The sequence below is a fragment of the Ambystoma mexicanum genome, chromosome 2q, assembly GCF_040938575.1.
Source record: "Ambystoma mexicanum isolate Mex_15411 chromosome 2q, UKY_AmexF1_1, whole genome shotgun sequence".
Classification (NCBI taxonomy): Eukaryota; Metazoa; Chordata; class Amphibia; order Caudata; family Ambystomatidae; genus Ambystoma; species Ambystoma mexicanum.
This window is the reverse complement of record NC_090924.1, coordinates 120,599,607-120,621,926: the sequence shown is the minus strand read 5'-3', so window position 1 is coordinate 120,621,926 and position 22,320 is coordinate 120,599,607. Positions and strand designations below refer to the sequence as shown.

Below are 22,320 nucleotides of genomic sequence, written 5' to 3'. Positions count from 1 at the left end.
GCTGAGCCCGCTAGAGCATGTCAGCTCCCAGGACGCGAAAAGCACCTGATAGATCCGGAATGCAACTCCCCCCTGTATGTAGTTCGCTTCCAAGAACAGAAGCGCGTGTTCTATTCAATAACCGAAAGATGCCTTCGCACTCACAAATTGCAAATTATTACTAGCATAGATGTTTGAAGGTTTCATAGTGGTCGGAGATGTCCATCATCACACCAAGTTCAAAGAAACCCAATAAAGGGGGGGTGTTAACCATGTCATAGCTGATTGTTTGATATGCATTTTGTATATATGTAACTGATGTACGTAATTCGCTCTCTTGCGTCCCTCGAGGTCTATAGATACACGTCACGGGGCGTGAGACCGAGTTGACCAACTGAGACTTTTGCTTTGCAATAAAACCCTAGCTTTGGGAATACAACCTCGTGTCTGGCGTCTCTATCGTGTGTGGTGACCTGCCTTGTTTCCATAGACGTCAGGGTCCACTAGGGGCCCCTTTCAAGATGGTGCCTGAATAGGGACCCCCCCCACTTGTTCCTTCGCGTAACGTTGTAATTGAGAAAGGCAGAGAACGGCGAGGACGGGACGATCGAGCCGGGATCAAGAGGAGTTCGGGGCGCCCTGTAAAAGTGATGAGAGACTCCTTTGCAGATCTGCACACATCTGATCCCTGATCGACGTGCCTGGCTAGAGAACAAGGAGGCAAGAGTCCCGAAATGAGGCGGAAGCCAAGAAACGCAGACACAACGTCCTTTGGTGCGTCAGTATACAGACGACTTGATTTATCAGGTGAGTCATTCCCCGATTCAAAGCATCCTGATATTGGTTGAGAGTTGACTTTGCAAAATCAAATGCCCTAGGTAAGGTTGATTAACCAGGGAGAAGGTTGAAACATGCCTGGGGTATTGTCCACCCTAGCGGGGTTTTTCCGCTGTGGTAGACAATCTTTGGAAGATGGCCAAATTGTACCACCTGGGGGAACGCCGGCGTATGAGATGTATGTGAAGTATGGAGTGGGTGCGATAATATTCTGTGAGACTTGGCATAGGCAAACCAGAAAGCAACAAGACCATCAGTGGCCGATTAATGGTAGTTTTGAGATGGCGAGGATAGATAACTTGGAAATAAGAAAGAAAGCGCGTCCTGCAGAATTTGAGACTATTAAAGACTGGAGAAAGGAAGCAATGCTCCGATTTAAAAGCAGAGCAAAGCATGCGCGCAGGCATAAATCAAAAGGTGAGGTATAGCGGAAGAAAAAGAAGAGGAGGAGTGGACTGAGAGTCTAAGAAGTCAGGCAGTCGTGACCAGTTGAATATAGAATAGATATACCCACAGCGAGAATTACACATAGCAGATGAATTGATAGAAAATATATTGACCCATACAAAACAAGGCCCAAGATCAGAGGTAAGACCAGACACGTCAGTAGCTATTGCCCAGATCCCGCCCGTAGCCCAAGCTACGGGCTTGGCTACGTAGCTCAAGCCCTCCCACAGCCACAGACCGCGCACGTAACACTTCCTATTAGCCAACCAGGCCCACAACAGACACTCCCTGTTCCCATTGTCCCATCCGCACCTCCCGCCTTAGACACAGACTCTGTACCGTCCGTTCCTCCCGGGGTTGAAGTTGAAACCACGGGGGCAAGAGGCGGGACTGACCAAAGGGAGTGCACGAGGGTAACCCGCAGCGCAATCAGCAAAGAAAGGAAGGTGGAATTGCAGCAACAGGCAGAGATGTATATAGACGGGAATGATGGGACGGCAACATTGGCTTCGATATATGACTTTCATAGAAGCAACGAAAGACAGGTAGTGTTGGAATGCATGGGTGAATATTTGGTGGAGAAATGGAAACAGCTAATTGGGAAATTACCACCGCATCGATTGTTAGATTTGAATGCATTAGCACGCTGTAGGGAGAGGGATGAAGAAGTGAGAGAACATGTGTATAGACTTTTTGAGCTTAAAGATGAATTAGATAATGACTATGCCGAAATGTTTACTGCACCTGGGTACAGGAGTAGAGATATCGGGAGAAATAGGAAGGAAACTGTAGAGCCATATATACAACGACGACATTCGATGTCGTCAGTACAAAGGGGTGACAAGTTAAAAGTATGTATGCAAGAAGCGTTTAGATGGATGTCAGATCCTAGTATTCCCACAATGAAGATACACGAGAAATTTGATGAATATTCCATGCCTTTGAAAAGAAAAGCGCTACAATCGATGGTTGAACATTTATTAGATAAAGATATAAAAAACGATAAGGCCAGCCCGCCCGAAATAATGGCAGTATATAGAAGAGCACTAGAGCGAGGGACAGGAGAAACAGCCCTATCATTGGATCTGGGAATATTGTTACATCTAAGAGAAGGGGGAGGGACGGTAAGTGGGGCATTTCCTATGAGAGGTCCCACCTACCTTTGTGCCCAAAGTGGAGGTTCCCGCAGTGGGCGGTGCAGCAGCGCAGGTGATACCAGCCCATTACACCGCCCAATATGTGCATGTCCCCTTTTCCAGACAGGAGGTGAACAACATAAAGCAGACGATTCCTGATATAAGAAAGAATCCTGCAGGGTTTTACAAGGTAGTAGAGTCCTGCCTACAATAATCCGTGCTTACCATGGGTGATATAGACCTAATATTCCCGGTGATCCTGCCAGCAGACATATGGAAACAAATAAGGAAGGTAGATGACACAACGGCCTTTGGCGCCACATGGGCGGACTTGATAATAGAAGATAGAAATAAAGCGGTTCAAGGGACACCAGGAGCGAACCTGGCGGCGTTCCCAGCACGTATAGTACAGAAGTTAAAAACAATTGTCCCAGAGAAAAGAATCCAATGGGACAAATTGACTGCATGTGTACAAGGCAAAGATGAGTTGGCTACAGATTATTTTAATAGATTTGAAGAAGTATTCACAGACTTCAGCGGGCAGGATGTGGGTTCAGAAGCAGGAAAGAGGTTATTTTTTGACAAATATGTGAGGGGGTTAAAACTTCCAATTCAGGATCTAATAATGACATCAGAGAGTGCATGGCAAGCAAAAACGTTGGGCGAAGTACTGCATATGGCCCAATATTATGAGCGCAGAGTGACTGCAGGAAAAGAAAAAGAAGAGAGGGATAAGGTAAATCTAAAGACACTAGTATTAATGCAGCAAGTAGTAGGACATAATAGAGGACGAGGGAACGCACAAGGAAGGAGTAGTTTGAATATGCATGGGGGAACAGTGGGGCCGAATCAGTGTGCATATTGTAAAGAGGAAGGACATTGGCGAGCGCAATGCCCGCATCTACAGAATAGAAATGGGTTTGGTCAGAGGAGACAGCATAGAGGACACCCAGGAGCGAATGGACCAAATAGGAATAGTATGCAGCAGCATCATAATAACGGAGGTAATCAAAACCAAGGCCAAAACCAAAATGCCCCAAACCAGAGCCAGGGACAGCAAAATCAACAATATGGAAATCAGAGTGGGGGAAATAGAGGGAAGAGTGGAAATGTTTTCGATACACAGCCAAACACGTATTACAGTAATAGTAATGATTACACATCGGACGATGTGTTATTTCCCCAATAGGACAGCCCAGTACAGGGGTCGGAACCAGTGTTTATTCCCGTGAATCAGAGAGGACCCTACGTAGAAATGAGAGTCGGGAATGAGGAGCACCGCTTTCTTGTAGATACAGGAGCACAGAAGTGTTCAATAGACCATCACTTGGTTCCGAATATACCACTGTCAGGGCAAAAGAATATTTCCGTAGGGTTCGCAGGTACACCAGTCATAAACCCAGTGTCCAAACCAGTCCCAGTTACCATAGGATCATTTACCGAACATTGTCCTTTCCTTCTAACAGAAAATTGTGGAGAAAATTTGTTGGGATTAAATTTGTTGAAAAAACTAGGTTCTGTTATACATTGCACGGCAGATGGAGTGTTTCTAACGATATGGCTACACAATGCCCCTGTGTCAGAATTCATGTCCGAAGCGTTACCAGGGGAACTAAGTAAAGTACCAACCTGTATATGGGCAATGCATGACAACGATGTGGGATGTTTAAAGATAGAGCCAGTAAAGATTATTTTAAAAGAAGGTGTTACCCTACCGCGAATACCCAAATACAAAATTTCGGTTGAAGGTGAGAAAGGATTGAAGTGTATTGTTACCGATTTGGTGAAATTAGGGGTAATAGAGGAAATCACAGGAAGTGCATGCAACAGCCCGATTCTTCCGGTTTATAAAAAAGGAGGTAATGAGGTACCATACCGTTTCATAATTGATCTACGCGCATTGAATACGGTAGTAGATCCGCAATTTCCTCTAGTGCCAGACGTCACTACAATATTGACAATGATACCTGTTTCAGCAGAATATTTTAGCGTAATTGATTTGAAAAACGCATTCTTTAGTATTCCAGTGGACAAGGACAGTAGATATTTGTTCGGGTTCACATTAGGAGGATGATCATTTACATTTACGCAGATTCCGCAGGGTTATATGGAAAGTCCAAGTATTTACAGTAGAGCATTAAAAGAACAGCTAAACATGCTGGAACTACCCGTGGGTTGTGTACTCTTGCAATACATAGACGATCTATTGTTAGCTGCAGACACAAAGGAGATTTGTAAAGAAAGCACTGTATTACTACTGTCACACCTAGCGGCACATGGCCATAAAGCTAGTTTGAAGAAATTTCAGTATAATCGAAAGGAGGTGGCTTATTTGGGCTACCCACTTTCGAAAGGAGGGAGAAGATTAACGCCAGAACGCATAGAAAGTATTTCTTGTATGCCTATTCCAAAGACACAAAAAGGAGTCAGAGCCATAATAGGCATGGCTTCATATTGCCGACAATGAATTGGTAATTTTGCATTAATTGTGAAACCATTAGTGAATTTAACTAGAAAAGATGCGGTTATGCCTTTGCAGTGGGACGAGGAATGTCAGAGAGCATTTGATGGATTGAAAACTGCATTATGCTTGGCTCCAGTTTTAGGTACGCCAAACTATGAGAACATTTTTAGACTATTTGTGTGTGAAGGTGAAGGATGTGCATTGGCGGTTTTGACACAGGAACAAGGTGAAAGAAATAGGCCGTGCGGCTATTTTTCTTCTGCGCTGGACCCTGTAGCGCGCGCACTACCACGATGTTTGCGATCTGTCGCGGCGGCTGCTGCGTCAGTGAAACAAACGGAAGGGATGGAATTGGGGCACAATTTAATTCTGATGGTGCCACATGCCATAGACTTTCTATTAAATAGGACACAGACGCATCACCTCACCTCTGCTAGATTGGCAAAATATGAGATTATCTTGTTCGCACCCCATATCCAAATTATGAGGTGTAGCGCTTTGAATCCTGCAGAATTAATGCCACTAACCATAAAAGAAATTGGGAAGAATGAACCACCCCCCCACAATTGCTTAATGGTCACTGAGGAAGAAACCAAGGGAAGAATTGATTTAAGTGATATTCCACAGAAAGAGCCGGATGGAGAGTTATTTTGTGACGGCTCATGTTTTAAATTACCAGCTGGCACGACAACTGCCGCATACGCTATCACTATCCTAGAGAGTGTTGTAGAAAGTAAAAGAATCCACTATAATTCAGCACAAGCCGCAGAAATAATGGCATTAACCAGAGCCTGCGAGATTTCTGAAAATTTGAATGTGAATATATACTGATAGTCAGTATGCTTTTGGAGTGGTTCATAACTTTGGTCGACTCTGGGCTGAGAGAGGGTTTCTGATATCAAATGGTGCCAGAATTCAACATGGCCCTTTGATTGTACGATTGCTGTCTGCACTCACGTTTCCAAAGCGCCTAGCAATAGTGAAATGCGAGGCACATAAAAAAGTAACATGCAAAATAGGAGAGGGAAACGCGTTTGCAGACAGAATTGCGAAACAAACTGCCACTGATTTGAATACCAAGATGATGACGGTTCAGACAGAGGAAGTACCCTGTATGATAGAAGATGGAGTTGCGACTGTCAAAGAAATGCAGGCAGAGGCTGCGGCCGATGAAATACAGGGATGGGCAGAGGGATCTGCTGATTTGGATTTGGAGGATTGTTGGGTGGACAAGGGAACTAGAAACTGGATGTTGCCAAATTTGTATGTGACTGCAATGGTCACAATGGCCCACAGCCCTACGCACATCTGTGCCAAGAAAATGATACAGCACCTTTCTACAGTATGGCAGAATGTAAACATAAAAAAGAATGCAGAGAGGTTGGTGCAGAACTGTATCATGTGTTTACAACACAATGGAGGAAAGGGAACAGTGACTCCAACAGGCAGTTTTGGCCCGCCCTCCATGCCGTTTGAGGTAGTTCATTTTGATTTTATAGAGATGGAGAGGTGCCAAAACTTAAAATACGTCTTGGTGGTAATCTGTGCATTCAGTAAGTGGGTGGAGGCATATCCTTTGAAAGATTGCAGAGCAATGTGTACGGCAAAAGTAATGTTGAAGGAGTATTTTTCCAGATTTGGCTTGCCCCGGGTCCTATGGTCTGATAATGGACCGCATTTTGTGGGTGCAGTGGTATTACAGATATGTGCTGGTCTCCAGATTGATAAGAGATTCCATAGTTCAAGGCATCAGAGTTCTGCCGGTCTTGTGGAGAGGCACAACGGGATTCTTAAATCAAAGATTAGCAAGATTTGTGCGGGAAGGAATTTGAGTTGGGTGGATGCATTACCAATAGCACTATTATGCATGCGTACGTCTGTACAGGCTAAAACTGGGCTCTCCCCGTACGAAATCGTAATGGGGAGACCGGCAAATGTTTGGTGCGCACCTCAGCCAAAACGACTTAGTGAGATAGAACATCCTGTGCTTAGTACTTATTGTGGCCTTTTAATGCAGAAATTGCGTTTGATTCATCAGCAGGTGCAGGAGGCATTACCAGTAAGGTACACCAGTCCGGGGCACGCGCTGGAGCCAGGAGACTGGGTGCTGCTAAAAAACTTTGAAAGAAAGTCATCATTAGCACCCAGGTGGCGCGGGCCCCATCAAGTACTTTTGGCGACGCAGACGGCAATACGGGTGGATGGAAGGAAGTCGTGGATCCATGCCACCCATGCCAAAAAGATTCCAACTGCACTGAAAGTCTTGCCTGACACTGATGACCGGAAAGAGACAGCGGTCCCAGAAACGAAAGAAACTGTTGCCAGTGAGCAGCCACCTAATATGCCAAAACGAGAAGTGAAACTCGAAACAAAGCCTGAGATGTTTGCCAAAAGGGGGGAAGGGCAAAGAGTGCCCCAACGTTGCCCAGCAGAATTGACATCACTGCTGACGGACGTGAAATCTGCCTTGCAGATACCAGCAAAACCAAATCGTGTACCCCTTTGGCGCCCACCGGCACTTGCCAGCACGCCAAAAAACGGATCTGCATCATTGGCGCGGTGCCACCTGCAGTAGCGCCACAGGCTGACTTCAAGCCTGAATCTGAAAGTGCACCGGCACTGTTCACGGATCATACGATACCAGGAGCAAGGCGATACAACCTGCGGCTTCGGAAGACAAAGTGATCCGCATTCTTTTTTTTGGTGTTTATGTCAACCTCTGGTTCAGATCATGGACAGAGAAGGAACCAGGGGTGTAGAGGAGAGAATCGTGAGAATTGTGCAAATCGGACAATTCAAGACTCGCGGGTCCTCGGTGCGATCATAAAAAGTACATGTGTCCGGAACCAGAGCGGACAAGCTGGGCGCACATGGTACTATGGAAAGTGAGATAATTGATTAACAGTACATGTGTCCGGAACCAGAGCGGACGAGCTGGGCGCACATGATACTGAGGCGATAACTGATCAAAGGTCCTATGAACAGTATAAGAAGGGACAAGTGATCTCGCCTAAAAACAAATAATCGAATCCAGGCTAAAAAGGACAGGCAAAACTGAACTGTGAGAATTCCATTGAATTTATAGACATCAGAGCAAGCGTGATGAAGAGAGATATCCACAACAAACTGTGGTAAGGGAGAAGAAGGACGACGAGAAACATGCCGGGACCGGTTCCAGCCTCCTCCTGCACCACCACCGCTGAGAATGAGTTATAAAGACTATAAGTTTAAGAAAAACGCATGGTAAAACAAATTGTATGCTGGCACTAACGATAATAATGTGCTTTATGAGCGTGGTAGCACCAATATCGACAGCCCTAATATTATGGTGGGTAGAAACAATACACCCATTAGAAATGTTTTTACCAATAATTAATATATCCACTACCGAAAGCCTGGTTCAGGTGATCACTTATACCCTACCCCCAATGGAAGAACCTGTAGTGCAAGTTCTGAATTTCTTAGCAGAGCTGTCCGAGAGCGGGCGAGCGTTTCGCACGCTCGGAGTGTATAGGTCAGCAATTTCCGCAGGTCACGAGAAGTGTGAAGGCCGACCAGTTGGGGAACACCCAGCAGTAGTCAGATTATTGCGAGGGGTGAAAGTGCGCAAGCCGCCAACTCCCAAGAATTCCATATTGTGGGATGTCGAGGTGCTTTTCTGCCTCTTTAAAAAGTGCCCTGAGAATGAGCAGTTATCAGTACAGCGGTTGTCTGGCAAGTTAGCTATGCTGTTGTGTTTAGCTTCATGCAGGAGAGTCTCTGACGTCAAGGCTTTAGAGATTAACAGGAAAGTATTTTACCCTGAAGGGGTAGCTTTCCAGATTCTTCAGAGGACAAATTGTGCGTCCACAGTCATTTCATATCCTTATTTCCCAGACAAGCCCAAGCTGTACGTGGCTCGTTGCATTAAGGAATATGAGAAAGTGACGGGAGATTTTAGGCCAGTGGCCGTGCAGCAGTTGCTGATAGCGCGTAGGAAACCTTTTCATGCAGTAGCTTCAGCCACCATAGCCAGGTGCGTTAGAGAGGACATGTGCTGGTCAGGCATAGACTTGAACATCTAGGGCCCACTTCATCAGGGGAGCAATGGCGTCCAAAGCATTTGCAACAAGGGCCTCTTTTCACGATATATTAAAGTCTGCCGATTGGTCTTCAAAAGCTATGTTTAAGACCTTTTATTTTAAGCCAGTCTCTACTGTAGCTAATGTGGTGTTGGAGAGCTTTGAATAAGCATAATGCTCGCATTCTGTCTTGACAAAGAATGAAGATAAACCGGGCTATTAGCGCCAGGAGTCTTGTTTCTATTAAAGACACATAGGCAAGCATTATCCTGCCCTTATATGCAGGGTGGGATAATTGCATGACACACTGTTGATATATTTCTTGTCATGAATGTTGCTATTTCTGCTGTGATGTGATTACATTTTCAGTGGCTGCGTATTCCCACGCTAATTGTGTGCTTTGATTGGATACTAGGTGACGAGACCAAAAGTAGCTGAGCCGAGTGATGGCGGATAGCGTGAGGCGTCTGGAGAGACGGGTCATCTGATGGTCGGAAGGAAGACCCAGAGTTGGTGAAGTTTCATGTTAAGGATGTCGATAACTGACATTTTCGGTTGTACTGTTACTGCAAGTTCATCAAAGTAAGAGGAGGAAGTACAGGCAGGACATGATGGAAGAGCTGTGCTGGCCCAGGATTAGTTGTTAGACAGGACACAAAAGTACAGAGACACTGAGGACTTTTGGGGATTGGTAGTAGCAGGTGCTAGAAGTTTTGGTTTGAATGGTTTTACTGTTTAAAAAAACAAAAAATATGTTAAACAGACAAAAGTTAAGATTTGAAGAAGCTGCTATGAGGAGTAGCATTAAAGAGTTTAAGCATAATGCTCGCCTCCGTGTCTTTAATAGAATCAAGACTCCAGCGCTAATACCTTTGGTAATCTTCATTACTACTGTCTGGTTGGAAAAACATGCGCATGGGTGAGCTCTGGTTGTGCATTCTTTGTGATTTAGTGCTAGATTACACTTATTACTGAGTTACTTCGGTAACATAATGTACTACTTTTTCAGGATTACAGTACATTTATCATTAATGCTTCTTACTTTGTTTTGAGAGCACCATAACCTACTGTCTATGTTAGGTGAACATGTAGGCCTACATGATGCATCTTGTGTGTGTGTGTAGGATAACAAACCTATATCGTTGACATTTCTCCCCTGCAGGTTTTTGTTAACTTTATTTCTATTTCCAAAAGAGAAGTACAACTTTTCTCCTTTATTTGTAGGTGGATTATAATATTGTTCAAGATGTACATAGCAACAGTTTTCAAATGTTTTGGAGGTTTATTTAATCAGCTTGGCTAGAATTGTAATTCTAGATGCTGGTCTGTATGTTTCAAGCATTATGTCTTTCTTATCTTCTACATTGCCATGAATGTTCACACATATTGGAGCACGATCACCAATAACATTTATTCCAGAATAGATTCCATAAAACAGAACATACAACATGGCTATAGTCACACATCGCAATGTCAGTGCATAAAACAATTTATTATGTGGCAACTCTTTCAATGTTTCATCCTTATTAGCCAAGATTTCATTAAATAAGAGGCTACACCAAACATGACAGTCAAATTCCATTTGACTTTCGACAGTGCACTTCCTTCTTTCAGTGGCAATGGCAGAGGAACACATTAAAGGGAAAAGCCAGCTCCCACTAAACCCATCATATAATGGACAAAATAATAAAAAATGGCATGAATCGTCAATAGTTCCTCTGTAAAGAGTACTGTTCATTGGAATCCCCTCATTCTATTACCCCGCAAATGCAAACTAGGGTAATGTCGCTACACAAAACATACAGGACGAAGACTTGGTATTCAAATGTTCAATGCAATCTAAATGAGTTTTAAAATGTACACTATTCTTCATGGTTGGGCAGTGACTTTTCCAGGGCATTGATGTCTCATCTTATTGCACAAGAACCAATCTTTAAAGACTACTTTAACAAGCACTTTGAAGCAAAGCCAATTGAAGAGGGATTTTCCCACAGGTTACCCAAATGGAGTTCATAGCACACCTCATTGATGTACTTGAACCAAGTCAGAGAAAATACCTGTTGCTGGGTCTATACAACACGCAAAGCATCCCTATAAACCGCCAAATCATCAGAGCTCCATATTCAAACAAATATAAGAGCAGTCTAATTTTGGCCTCATAATTTAAAGCAAGAACGTGCAAAGGGCTTAGTGACATACTGCCTGGGGCAACAAACATCCTTTTGACAGTCTTATTTTTTAAACATTTCAAGACTAAGCAATAAAAAAGCACCAAACTTCAGTCCCATAAATAGCTGTGGATCTAGCCTGAGTCTCATAATTTAACAGATTTGGATTCCGCCCTACCACCAATTTGCTTAGAAAACCTTAGCACGTTTTCCCCTACTCTGTCAGAAAATAAACCATTTGTCAATGTATTATTTACAGGAGGTCATCCTATCCAAACAAATGCCCAAATAATCACGCTTTACCTCATATCAATGTTGGGGAACATGGTTTTATGATTTATTTTTCTATGTAAAGATTAGGAGTGAATGTCTATTTGAGATTTGCACATGTGCATGTTTGTGAGCTCATGCAATTATGTGCATCTGTAGGGTTTAATACTATTCATTAGCTAGTTATCGTTGTCCTTATTTCAACTTTGTGTACGTAAGGATGCAATTACACCAAGTCTACATGTTATTTCAATGTACCGCTGCGAACTGGTTTTCTTTGTTTGCATGTGATATTCTGTGCAGTTAGGAGATTTCCTGTTTGCTTTTTGTTTTGGAAGGTAATATGTTAGTTAGGATTGTGGTTGGCTCAGATAGTGGACATTTGTGGCTGGTTTCTTTCAATTGGATGGGTTCCTCAGTGACTGTTGAGCGTGGTTTCATACTTGGCCTGCATTCTTGGTTTTAGTTGAGATTTCTATTGTTTAGTTGGTTGCAAGAGTTTTATTGTGGCAAGTGTGACCGCATTTGTATGTGCTCTTACTGCACACCTTGGGGGTGGGAGGCATCCTCACATTATACGCAGTTGAAATACATGACACTCAAATAACCTTATGGTTTTAGAAGGATTGTGTTGGGTTGCGGCACGTGTACTATGTTTTTATTTTTGAGGAAGGGAGGTGTGTAGCATTCCGTGTGCCTGAGTTGCTGTGTCCTCTGTGCTTGGGAATTGTGGGTGGAATATTGAATGGAATGTAGAATGTGTGAAAGGAGAGACTATAGGGTTGACCGTTTGGGGTCATTCAGGATGAGAACATATGCCTGGTGGCTGTCTCCTATTCAGCCTTATGCTTGACTTCATTGCAGGTCCTGGTTCGTAATGATGCGTCCTGCTTCGTATCAGACTAGCCTATTTCTGTTACTGAAGGCCAGATACCGGGCCAACTATGTAAGGTTCTCGCCTAGAGGAGCCAGGCTACCTAGAGTAACTGGACACTGGTGGGCTGAGTCTCTCTCGACAGTGGAGATGTGAATGAACAGCTACTGAATCCTTCACACCTGGAACTTGGTGATTTTCATTGTGTAGTGATGCGTTTTATATCTTTTGCAGCAATGTGTTTTATATCTTTTGTATAGTGCCCATACCACCAGTGATACTTCAAAACACAGACAGCGAGAGAGACAATTATTTGTGGGGGGCAAATGCGGAGTGGATCAGGTAAGTCGTCTGAGCCCCTGGGATGTAGATACAGGCCAGTGACAGACATAAATGCAACAGCAGAGCTACAAAAGGAGACGACTTAACATTTTATGGCTTTACCCGAAAATGTATGTCCTTTAGTTTGCAGGTGGCTAACATGTTGCTGGAGGCCAGCCTTAGCAGTCTGCTTGGCTACGAGTGCAAGAATACTTTGAGAAGCTTGAGAGGTCACTATGGATGAAGAGCTTAATGTATTAGGCTCATCATCTTGACATCCATATGTTGTTTGGTCAGCAACACATTTTTATTGCCTGGGTGATGTATCCGTTTTCTTTAGGCTGGAGATAAGGTGAGCAGCATATCTGTGAGCTTGCTGCAGACATTGGGCAACATTTCTGCAAAGAACCCTATACGAAAAAACCTACAGTGCTGCTGAAATGCTACCAATATTACCTCCATAGTTTACTTCCGGGTGTCTTAAAACACACCACAGTTATAGGTACATTGAACTCCCTTTTAAACCTAGAAGCATTCAAGCCACAGGGACTCTCTGGGAATACAGCCAGGCACATTGTTTAAGAATATGCCCCAAATTATTTGTTGTAATATGGATTGTTTGCTGGTTGAGGGCACAAACTGCTTGGCAGCTATTTGACAGTGCTCCCTTTGGTGCCCTTGGGTGAAAATCCGATGGTCTATGAGGAGAACTCTTTACCACCTCTGTGCAAAAACACGCACACACATACACACACAAATCCCCACTCAATCCCTCTAATCCCTCTGTCTCCTGAGCCAACCATGAAGGATAGTAACATCACTCCACTGCTGCTGTGTAACTGGCTGACAGGAACCTCATACAATGAACTACAAATGAAACTGCTGAGGATGAACTGCTATGACTTGAGTAGCGGCTCCAGATAACATGACAAACAGCACAAAAGGATGACAGAACCGTGAACCCATGGTTAACATGAAAACAACTCACCGGTGGAAGATGTGGGGAATCCTGAAAAATCCTCAGCTTCTGAAAAAAAAAAGACAAGTTGGATGACAACTTCTGCATAATTACAGCAGGAAGTCATACCCAAAGTGTAATGAATTAGCATTTTTACAATACAACACACCCCAAAATGGATTGCTATTGTTATGAGAATGTATCTGTAATGCCAAATGCAGTGTAAAATGGTGCTTTGGTGCAACCTTAATATGTGTAACAGTACCGCAAGGTGCATGACTCATGGATGTTGCCATTTGGAGTTATATGCCCAAAAGGCCAGCTATGAGGAGGATGTCACTTGTGGAGTTCTGGCTGGAACAGCATGCACGCTGCCCACTTTACTAAAATTACCAACGCTCTCCAAAACAGACAACAACATGCTGGCCACAGTGGCAATTGTGTGTTTAGTAAGAGAGTCTGATTTTGCAAGGCCCCCAAGCAGAATCGTCCATGGACTGCCTTATTGGCAATCTATTAGCAACGTCGCCGGAGAAAGTCATCTGTTAATGACTAGAAAAACATTGAGTTGCCAATTATGGATGCACAAGTACAGCCATTGCATAATGGAGTCCTCTTGTTGAAATACTAAAGACACCTTGGAGCCATATTAGGGCTTGCAAAAGCCACTTGACCACTAGCATATTAGAGAAATCCAGAGCCAGTCCTACCCCGCAGGAATGCGGGGATAGTTGAGAATGCAACAATGACTGCCTGGCCACCAGCTTATACATGTGCAGTACTGATTTCTCTCACGAAATGCTTCTGGAACAAAGTTCTCGCCAGACTCTCTCTGGCTTTTCCAGAATAAGTGCACCTGAGATAAACAGAACTGAGCAACAATTTAGAACTAGCAGCACTTCCACGCCACATGAGGTCTGCAACACTTTCCAGACTTGTCTCAGCGAGAACAACATGCCTGTGTCCCTCACAAGTTGCTTTCTCCCACCAGAAACAAGAAGAGAGACCCAGCAATGGAACACTTCTGTGGAATGGGGGAAAGCTGCACCAAAGTTCGGATCATCTGCAGCACTTTCCCACAGCCACTGACAGAGTGCCAAGACCACCAGCGAGTCATCGGGGGAACACCAGCCTCTGAACACACCTCACTTATCATAGGGATGTTGGTCCCAAGGCACACTGACATGAACTCAGGCATTCAGCTTCCCAGGCAGCCATTCTCATTGCACAGTTCACCCGTGTGGAGAAAGTGGAATGCACTTAACCTTCTATTTGGGAACTTTTCTGCTTCTTACACCTCCGGGCATGGAAGGCAGGGCCACATTGGCCAGGGTCAGTAATCCAATGGAGAGAAGAGGGGGAGCAGGGAAAGGACAGCAGGAAAAAGAAAGGTGTGGGTAGTTAAGTGAGGTCAGAGGAGGAGGAGGGTGCAGACCAAGAGATCAGCAGGAGGAAGGAAGGAGCAGTGGAGTGTGGGGGAAATGTCTTGAGAAGGTGAGGAATTGGTTATTGAGTGAAAGTGGTAATGCATTGAAAGTAAGCATGAAAGCTTGACAGGTGTGGTTAGGAGAAGGAGGGTAGAGAGTGAATGTGAACAGATTGTGTGAGTGAAGGGATGGTGTTTGAGTTGGAGGAAGGTGGAGTTATAGTGTGGAGGAAGGAGCAGCAGTAAGAGGGAGTAACAGTGTAGTAGAAAAGGTAATAACATCAAAGGGTGGGGTTGAAGCTCAGAAGGAGTGAGAAGTATTGGAGGGACAGCAGAGGAAGAGAAAGAGAGTAGATGGAGCAAGGTGGGTGGAGTTGGAGTTGGAGCTGCAGAGTAGTGAGGAAAGACCATCAGGAAGGAGAGAGGGAGAGGAGTAGGTGAGCGTTAAAGGAAGGAGACAGAATCGGGCCGAGTGTCTGTATGGCACATCACAGTAACCGCTTTAGATTACTAATAACTAGATAGTGTATGTTTGGAAGCCCTGAATTAGTTAAGATAGAGAAGGAAAATGTTGAAGGTAGAAAGGTTGAGAAACACAGTCAGAGTCCCTAAAGAGTAACACCTGAAGCATTACTCAATGGATTCAGGCCATGGGTCAGACAGATTTCTGAATTTCAGTTGCTCCAAAATCTCAGTTGGCCCATAAGCCCGCTATTGAAATTGGAGCAGGAGTGATTGACCGGGACTACCGGGGAGAAATAAGAGTAGTCATGCTGAATCTGGAAAACCGTACTTATATTTTAAGACCCGACAAACCCACAGCTCAACTCATCTGTGCAAGACTCCTGGCACCAGTGATCGAAGAGATTGGAGTGCTGGAGCCCAATGGAAGAGACGGTGCAGGATTTTGCCAGATGGCAGAGGTGCAGGAGGACCGAGTCCAATCACAGGTACTCCCGGGATCATCTTCCATAGGATTTGCTGACGCACAGACGACGGATCTACTTCTAGACAAGCTAGAAAGAACCTGATATTAGAAGCCAAACTCTGATGATACTACACTTCATCGATAAAAAATGCACTTTTATACAGAGTGGATGTAAACCCACTATTAGAAGGTACCAACTATCATTAACTGCTGTACCAAAGCAATCCTGCATGGCCATATTGGAGTTGGCCCACTGCAACCTGATAGCAGGACATCTCAGACTAAAGAAAAACCTACTCAGCCAATTCAACTGGCCTGTGCTCTATGCCAAGATTAAACAGTTTTGTGCCTACTGTCCCATCTGCCAAAAGACCTCACCAGATGTACCCTGAGCGCCTCTACAGCTTCTACCCATTATAGCGGTTTCATTCTTCAGGATCATTATGGACAATGTCAGCCTCTTTGAACCTCCTAAGTCTAGTAATTGAAATATCCTCGTAACTGTCAACTATGTGACCCAACACCCTGAAGGATTCTCCATACAAAGCAACACCACCAAAAGGTATCCTGAAGGTGCGCATATCTTTCTTTGCTCAAGTTGGTTTCCCAGCTGAGATTCTTACAGACCAGGGGAGGGAAAACACATTTTCTAGATGAAGACATTGATGAACATTAAGACCCTCTGAATTTCCATCTACAACCCCCAAGCTGATGGCCTAGTGGAATGGGTCAATCAAGCCCTAGCATGTTTCCTTAGAAGGTTGGTCTCTGAGGATGGAAGCAACTGGGATGACTGAATACCCTGGACGCTGTTTGCAGTACAGAAAATGCCACAATCCTCTACCGGCTTCTCCCAGTTTGAGTTGGTCTACTGCCGGAACACTGTGATGTACTGGACATCATGGGAGAGGAGAGCAAAGCTCTATAGAGCCACCAGACTAATGATCATCCAATGGAAAGGGATACCCAGGACTACATGGAAAACATGTGCCAACTAATAAAGATCTATCTGCAAAGTGTCTACTCTGTGTACTTTCCAAGTAGGTGATAAAGTAATGGTCAAGCTCCCAACTACCCAGAACAAGCTCTTAGTGAAATTGCATTGACCCTATGTCCTCATGGAAGTGGTCTTAAACCATTAAACTATAAAGTACAGCAAGCAGACCGACGGGAATCGTCTCAGCGGTATCACATCAATAAGTTAAAGAGTTGGAGGGAAAACAGGAATCCCATATGGCAACACCACAATGGAAATGCCATTACCAATTGAGGTCCAAGGATTGGTTATGCTGGTGTGACTATCCACAAGCCAGCATCATGAATTGGTCGAGTTAATTGACAATTATTCCGATGTATTCTCCCTGAAGTCTGGTTGAGTAAGGAGGTAGTTCACAAGAGCCAAACTCCCCAGAAATAGTAATATTTCTCAAACTATACAGAATACCGGAGGCTCAGAAAAACAGAATCAGAGAGGAATTGAAGAAGATGCTTGACCCGAGGGTCATTGAAAAGTCACGTAAAGAGTGGTCTGACAACACATGGCGACTTTGTATTGACTTTCAATACATAAATGAAATCTCCAGGTTCCATACTTATCCCAGACTGTGGATTAATGAACTGGTGGAGACCTAGGCAAGTCCAGACTTCACTTAACGAAAGGATACTGCAAGTACCCCTAAATAAGGAAGCCAAGCCAAAGACTGCCTTCTCAACACTGGAGGATTTATTCTAGTTCACCATCCTACAATTTGGCTTGCATGGAGCACCAGCAACATTCCAGAGGTTAATGGATAATGTCCTGGATCCATCCTGTGTTGCCAGAGCCTACCTCAATTACATTAGCATCTAGAGTACACCCTGCAGAGAAGATCTAAAACATCTATCAGAGATCTGTGAACAACTCTGAGAGGCTCACCTAAATGCCAATCTGCTAAGTGTTACCTCGCCGATGCAATGTCAGTCAGTCATTCAATATGTTTATTTGGATCAAATAATCCATCAAACACATACAAGACACAAAACATAACATTTCCGTCCCCTCTTAGGATCCTAAGTTTTTTTTGAAAATCAGTACACAATTCACAGTAAAGATAAAAGGATGGTAGCAAAATACAAACAGTTCTGCGGGTCCAAAGTCCCAAGTAAAAATATCAATCTAAGTATAATTCTCTAAAAGAAAGATACAGATTGTTATGACAAAATACAAATAGTTCATTAAATCCTGTACAAATTCATTTGTGTAAAGTCAATAATAGCGAAGTCCTCGATTGAAGACATTCATAAAATTCATGGCTAACGGAGAAAGGGAATGAAAAGATACCCCTGTTTCATTAGAGCCAATACTACGTCTACATTTGTAATGACTGGCTATTCATTTCCGATCGATTAGGTTAGCAGCCTCTTTCTAAAATGCATGTCTCTGTTTAAAAAAATGATAATAAGGCCGACACTGTTAAGACGGAGTCAGCAGTCAGAAGGAGCAGAACTGCCGGCCTGTAGGAGCGGATGTTAGCTGATGGAAGAACCAGAAGTAAAGTTGACCGTCTGATACTGTTGTAGCCTGGGCAAAACAGTAAAAAGTTAACCATATCCCCTTTAGCACCACCACGCTGGGCAACCCGCCAAATCAGCTATAGACAGTCAAATCTAGCACGTGTGATTAGCCAGCAATCTCTCTTTGTAGACCCTCAGATTAAGTAGGGCTGAATTTCTTTCACCCGGCTAATCACAGCGTGTACTTGATCAGAATTCGTAGCAAACTCCATAAAGGCCCTTTTGAATTGATTTCCTCTCCCACGATACATTTATAGGATCTCATCTGGGATTTGGTCAACAGGTTGTCTGAGGGAGACAGAACCCGGATGTTTCCACGGGACAAAGCTTTAACAATATACTCAAGATACATGATTTTGTCCAACCATCCCTAGCCATTAATTACCTAATTATGAAGTGGCAAAGGGTAGCACATTAATTCGCCCAAAGTCGGTTCCAGAATGTTATTGGTGCCAGAGCCCACAGGTCCTCCCAGAATTCCATTCCCAGTTCCTTATGAATAGAGATACGGGGGGGATCCTGGGAGTCCTAGTAGCCTTCTGGATAATATGTTCTCCTTCACCTGGATATCGTGTGCTGACTGGAAACCCCACAATGGTGCTCCATATAAGGCCACAGCTTTCGTCTGGGCGGAATAGATTTTAAAGACTACATCTAGCGGTTGTCTGTGGCAACGGGACAGAAAGTGTGAAACCACCCCCCCCCCCCTCACTTGTAGACTCAGCTTTGCTGATGGTTTTTTGATATGGGCGTTACCTGTGAATGACTCTCAGTACCTAACCCCCAGATAGTCAAATTACTTGACTGTGGGGATTTTCTCCCCATTGTAGAGCATTGGGCGCATCTTCGCCGGCCTCTTTCGTCCCACACAACTTATTACTGAAGATTTCTTGGTGTTAATTTTGAGCCCCAGATATTCCATTAAGGCCGCAGAGATCAGAATCTGGAGGGCCCTCAGAGTCCTGGCTATTAACACAGTATCATCCGCATACACCAGGACTGGGAAGGCCCAGACCCCCAGATACGGGTAATCCACATGCATATCCACCAGAGCCTTAGAGAGCCCATTAATGTAGAGGGTGAAAAGAATTGGGGCCAGGACACACCCTTGCCGGACCTCACACCCGACATTAAAGAGCGCAGTGCAATATCCCCCAGGACCACTGCACACACAAGCCTCATTCTCCGGCAGTTCCCCTAGCACTACTAAAAAGGCCCCCGGGCACCCAGTGGAGCTGAGCACGGTCCACAGCTTTGATCTATCTACTTTGTCGAAGGCTGTGCTCAGATCCATGAAGGCAAGATAACTCCCTTCCTCCTACAAACAACTGAGTTGGAAACGAGTAGGTACAGATTAAGACTCTGTCCAATAGTATCCACCCTGGGACTAAAGCCAAACTGGATATCGGAGAGGACCGCCCTCTCAGATAACAAGGCCTCAATATGCCCCAAAAGAACCCTAACAAAGATCTTAAAGGAGGTGTCTAACAGCGAGATGGGTCTGTGGGACATAGGGCTCGATGGGTCCCCTTTCTTTAAAATGGGAAAGACAATGTCAGTTTTCCACAATGGTGGATAGGAGCGTGTCTCCATGCAAGCATTAAACACTGATGTCAGCAAAGGGGCCCGAAGATCCAAAGGGTCCTGAAAGAGGTCTGAGAGGATCGCATCAGGATCCGGTGCTCGATTGAGAGCCTGTTGAGCAATGGTCTAGGAGACATCCTCTAACTTAAACTTTAAAGATGGGCAACTTCTCCCAGGGCTTTCCACTTGAACCCCTCCACCAAACAGATTTCCAAAATACCCCACCCATGCTGCTTCTTCCACGTGTGTGCCGCTAGATCTTTCCATTGGGTCCGGGGTAGTGCCCCCTTTCACATATTCCCAAAAGGCTTTCTGGTCATTACGCCTTGAGGCATCCAAAAAGCCCTCCCAAGCTTCACCTTCAATTTCCATTTCCCTTCTCTGTAACTCCCTGGGGTAGTTCGCTCTGGCTTGAGCAATCTCCCTCCTTGTGCGAATCGATGCTTTCAGGGCCCTCAGGAGTGCTTTCTTGCATTAGTACAGGCCCCATCAAAACACCCACTTTTGTGAGGCTTCCCTTTCGTCTTACAATGTATCGTGAAGCCTTTGGCCAAAGCACTCTGTACCTTTGTACACTGTTCTACTACCAGCCCAGGGTTTGCAGAGCTGTCCAAAATGTCGTAAATAAGGAATACATTCTCTAATATGGTGTGTATGTGCAAGTTGGACTCCCATATTTTTCCCCATTGGATTCTCCTAGAAGAGGTAGCATTCACATTAGCCAAGCACACAGGGGAGTCTCGGGGGCCTACCCCCTCACCACACGCTTCACTTTCAGAAAGATTGGGTGATGATCACTACTAACGTCCAGCAGCACTTCAAAGCCCACTACCCTATCCCAACGATCTAGGGAAATACAAAAATAATCAATTGTCGAGGAACCTTGGTGATTTTTGAAGGTGAGGTTATCCGGGATGTCGGGTACTATGCGTCTGTTAAATGAACGCAACCCCCATTCTATGAGCCATAGACACATTTGAAGACCCTTTGCACACACCGACCCATCTTTCATCACAGGCAGGGGGATGTTCAGTGACCAGTCCTCCAATGGGTCTAGTAGATCCTTGGATAAGCCTACACCCATTTTGAGGTTAAAGTCTCCTCCCCATATACATTGCTCATTGCGATTCCTCCGGTTTAATAGTAGCTCATCAATAAAAACCTTGACCATTGCTAACCTGTCCGCCTCATCCTTATTGGGGCTATTATAAAGGTTCAAGATTAATACTGGGACCCCCCTAGAAGGAAAGATACGGAGCACCTGTAGGTAGTCCATGTTAGTCTCCACTAGCCTTTCCCTACAGTTAAGAGATGTCTTGATAAGAATTGCCAGGCCCCATAGCATCTTCCCTTAGCATTTATTTTTTGCTGGAATCCGAATGATAAAAAAAGTCTAACAACGGGGCCTCCATGGCCCAAGTCTACTGGAAGAGAATGACATGGGCTTTTAAAAACTCAACAGTATCTTCCCGGTCGAATTTCCCCCTGGCCCGGCTATATTCCATCATAGCAAACTGGACACCGTAGGGGCTACTTTGGTTTGCATTGGTTGCCCACTAAGTTCCGGACCAGAGGCCCCCCCCCGATCCCTTCGAAGCCCTCCTGGTCAACTGGGTAGGCCTGTTCAACCATGCTCCAATCCAGATCTTCACAAGAGGTTGATCTCATACCGGTTAGCTATTTAAACTCCAGTAGTGGATGCCCCTTCCCTCTCTGTGTTCAACCTTTCAAGATTTGGATTAATCCTCTGACCCGCATACACTCTATGAACAAAAGATAAATAAAGAAGCCCCCGTACGTAGGCAACACTCGGGGCTTCCCTCCCCCTGGTAGGTTCAGACAAGTCATTCCCTCCATCAGCCGCCCTCTTTTTGCAGGAGTAGAAAAAAATCTAACAAGAGCAACCTGCTATGGAGGCTGTAGCCATTTGGTTTTAAGCCTCTAGAGAGGTTGGAGTTAACTAAATAGCTAACCACCGTTGGGTCCGGGAAGGACACCACTACACAGTCCCTCTCCATTTGTTTGGGCTTTTGGCCGACCCAACCTACCCTTCTTGCCATTAATATAAGGCTTGGATCAATGTTCAGACCAATCAGGTTAGTGTTTATCCAATGGGTCGATTTGTTCATTAGAGAAATAGCCCATTAGAGAATAGCCCCGGTACACCCATAATAATCCTCACAAAAGGGGCTGCTGCAGGTGGTAGATTCAAAATGCTCTTTTCCGACAAACCTGTGGATACATCAGCACCAGAGTCCCCTGTCAGAGACCTAGAGCTTAACTCAGTCCAGCCAGGCCTTGTGAAATTGAGGTT

The 22,320-nt window shown here is 44.7% G+C and overlaps 1 protein-coding gene across 2 annotated transcripts in view; it reads right to left on the bottom strand.

The window, feature by feature from the left end:
• Positions 1 to 22,320, bottom strand: part of LOC138569222 (uncharacterized) — a 165,993-nt gene that overhangs the window by 66,508 nt on the left and 77,165 nt on the right. For both annotated transcript variants that reach the window (XM_069647014.1, XM_069647013.1), the window contains exon 6: positions 13,546 to 13,584. In XM_069647014.1, coding sequence (XP_069503115.1) covers positions 13,546 to 13,584 — 39 coding nt within the window. The remainder of the gene's footprint in view (positions 1 to 13,545; positions 13,585 to 22,320) is intronic.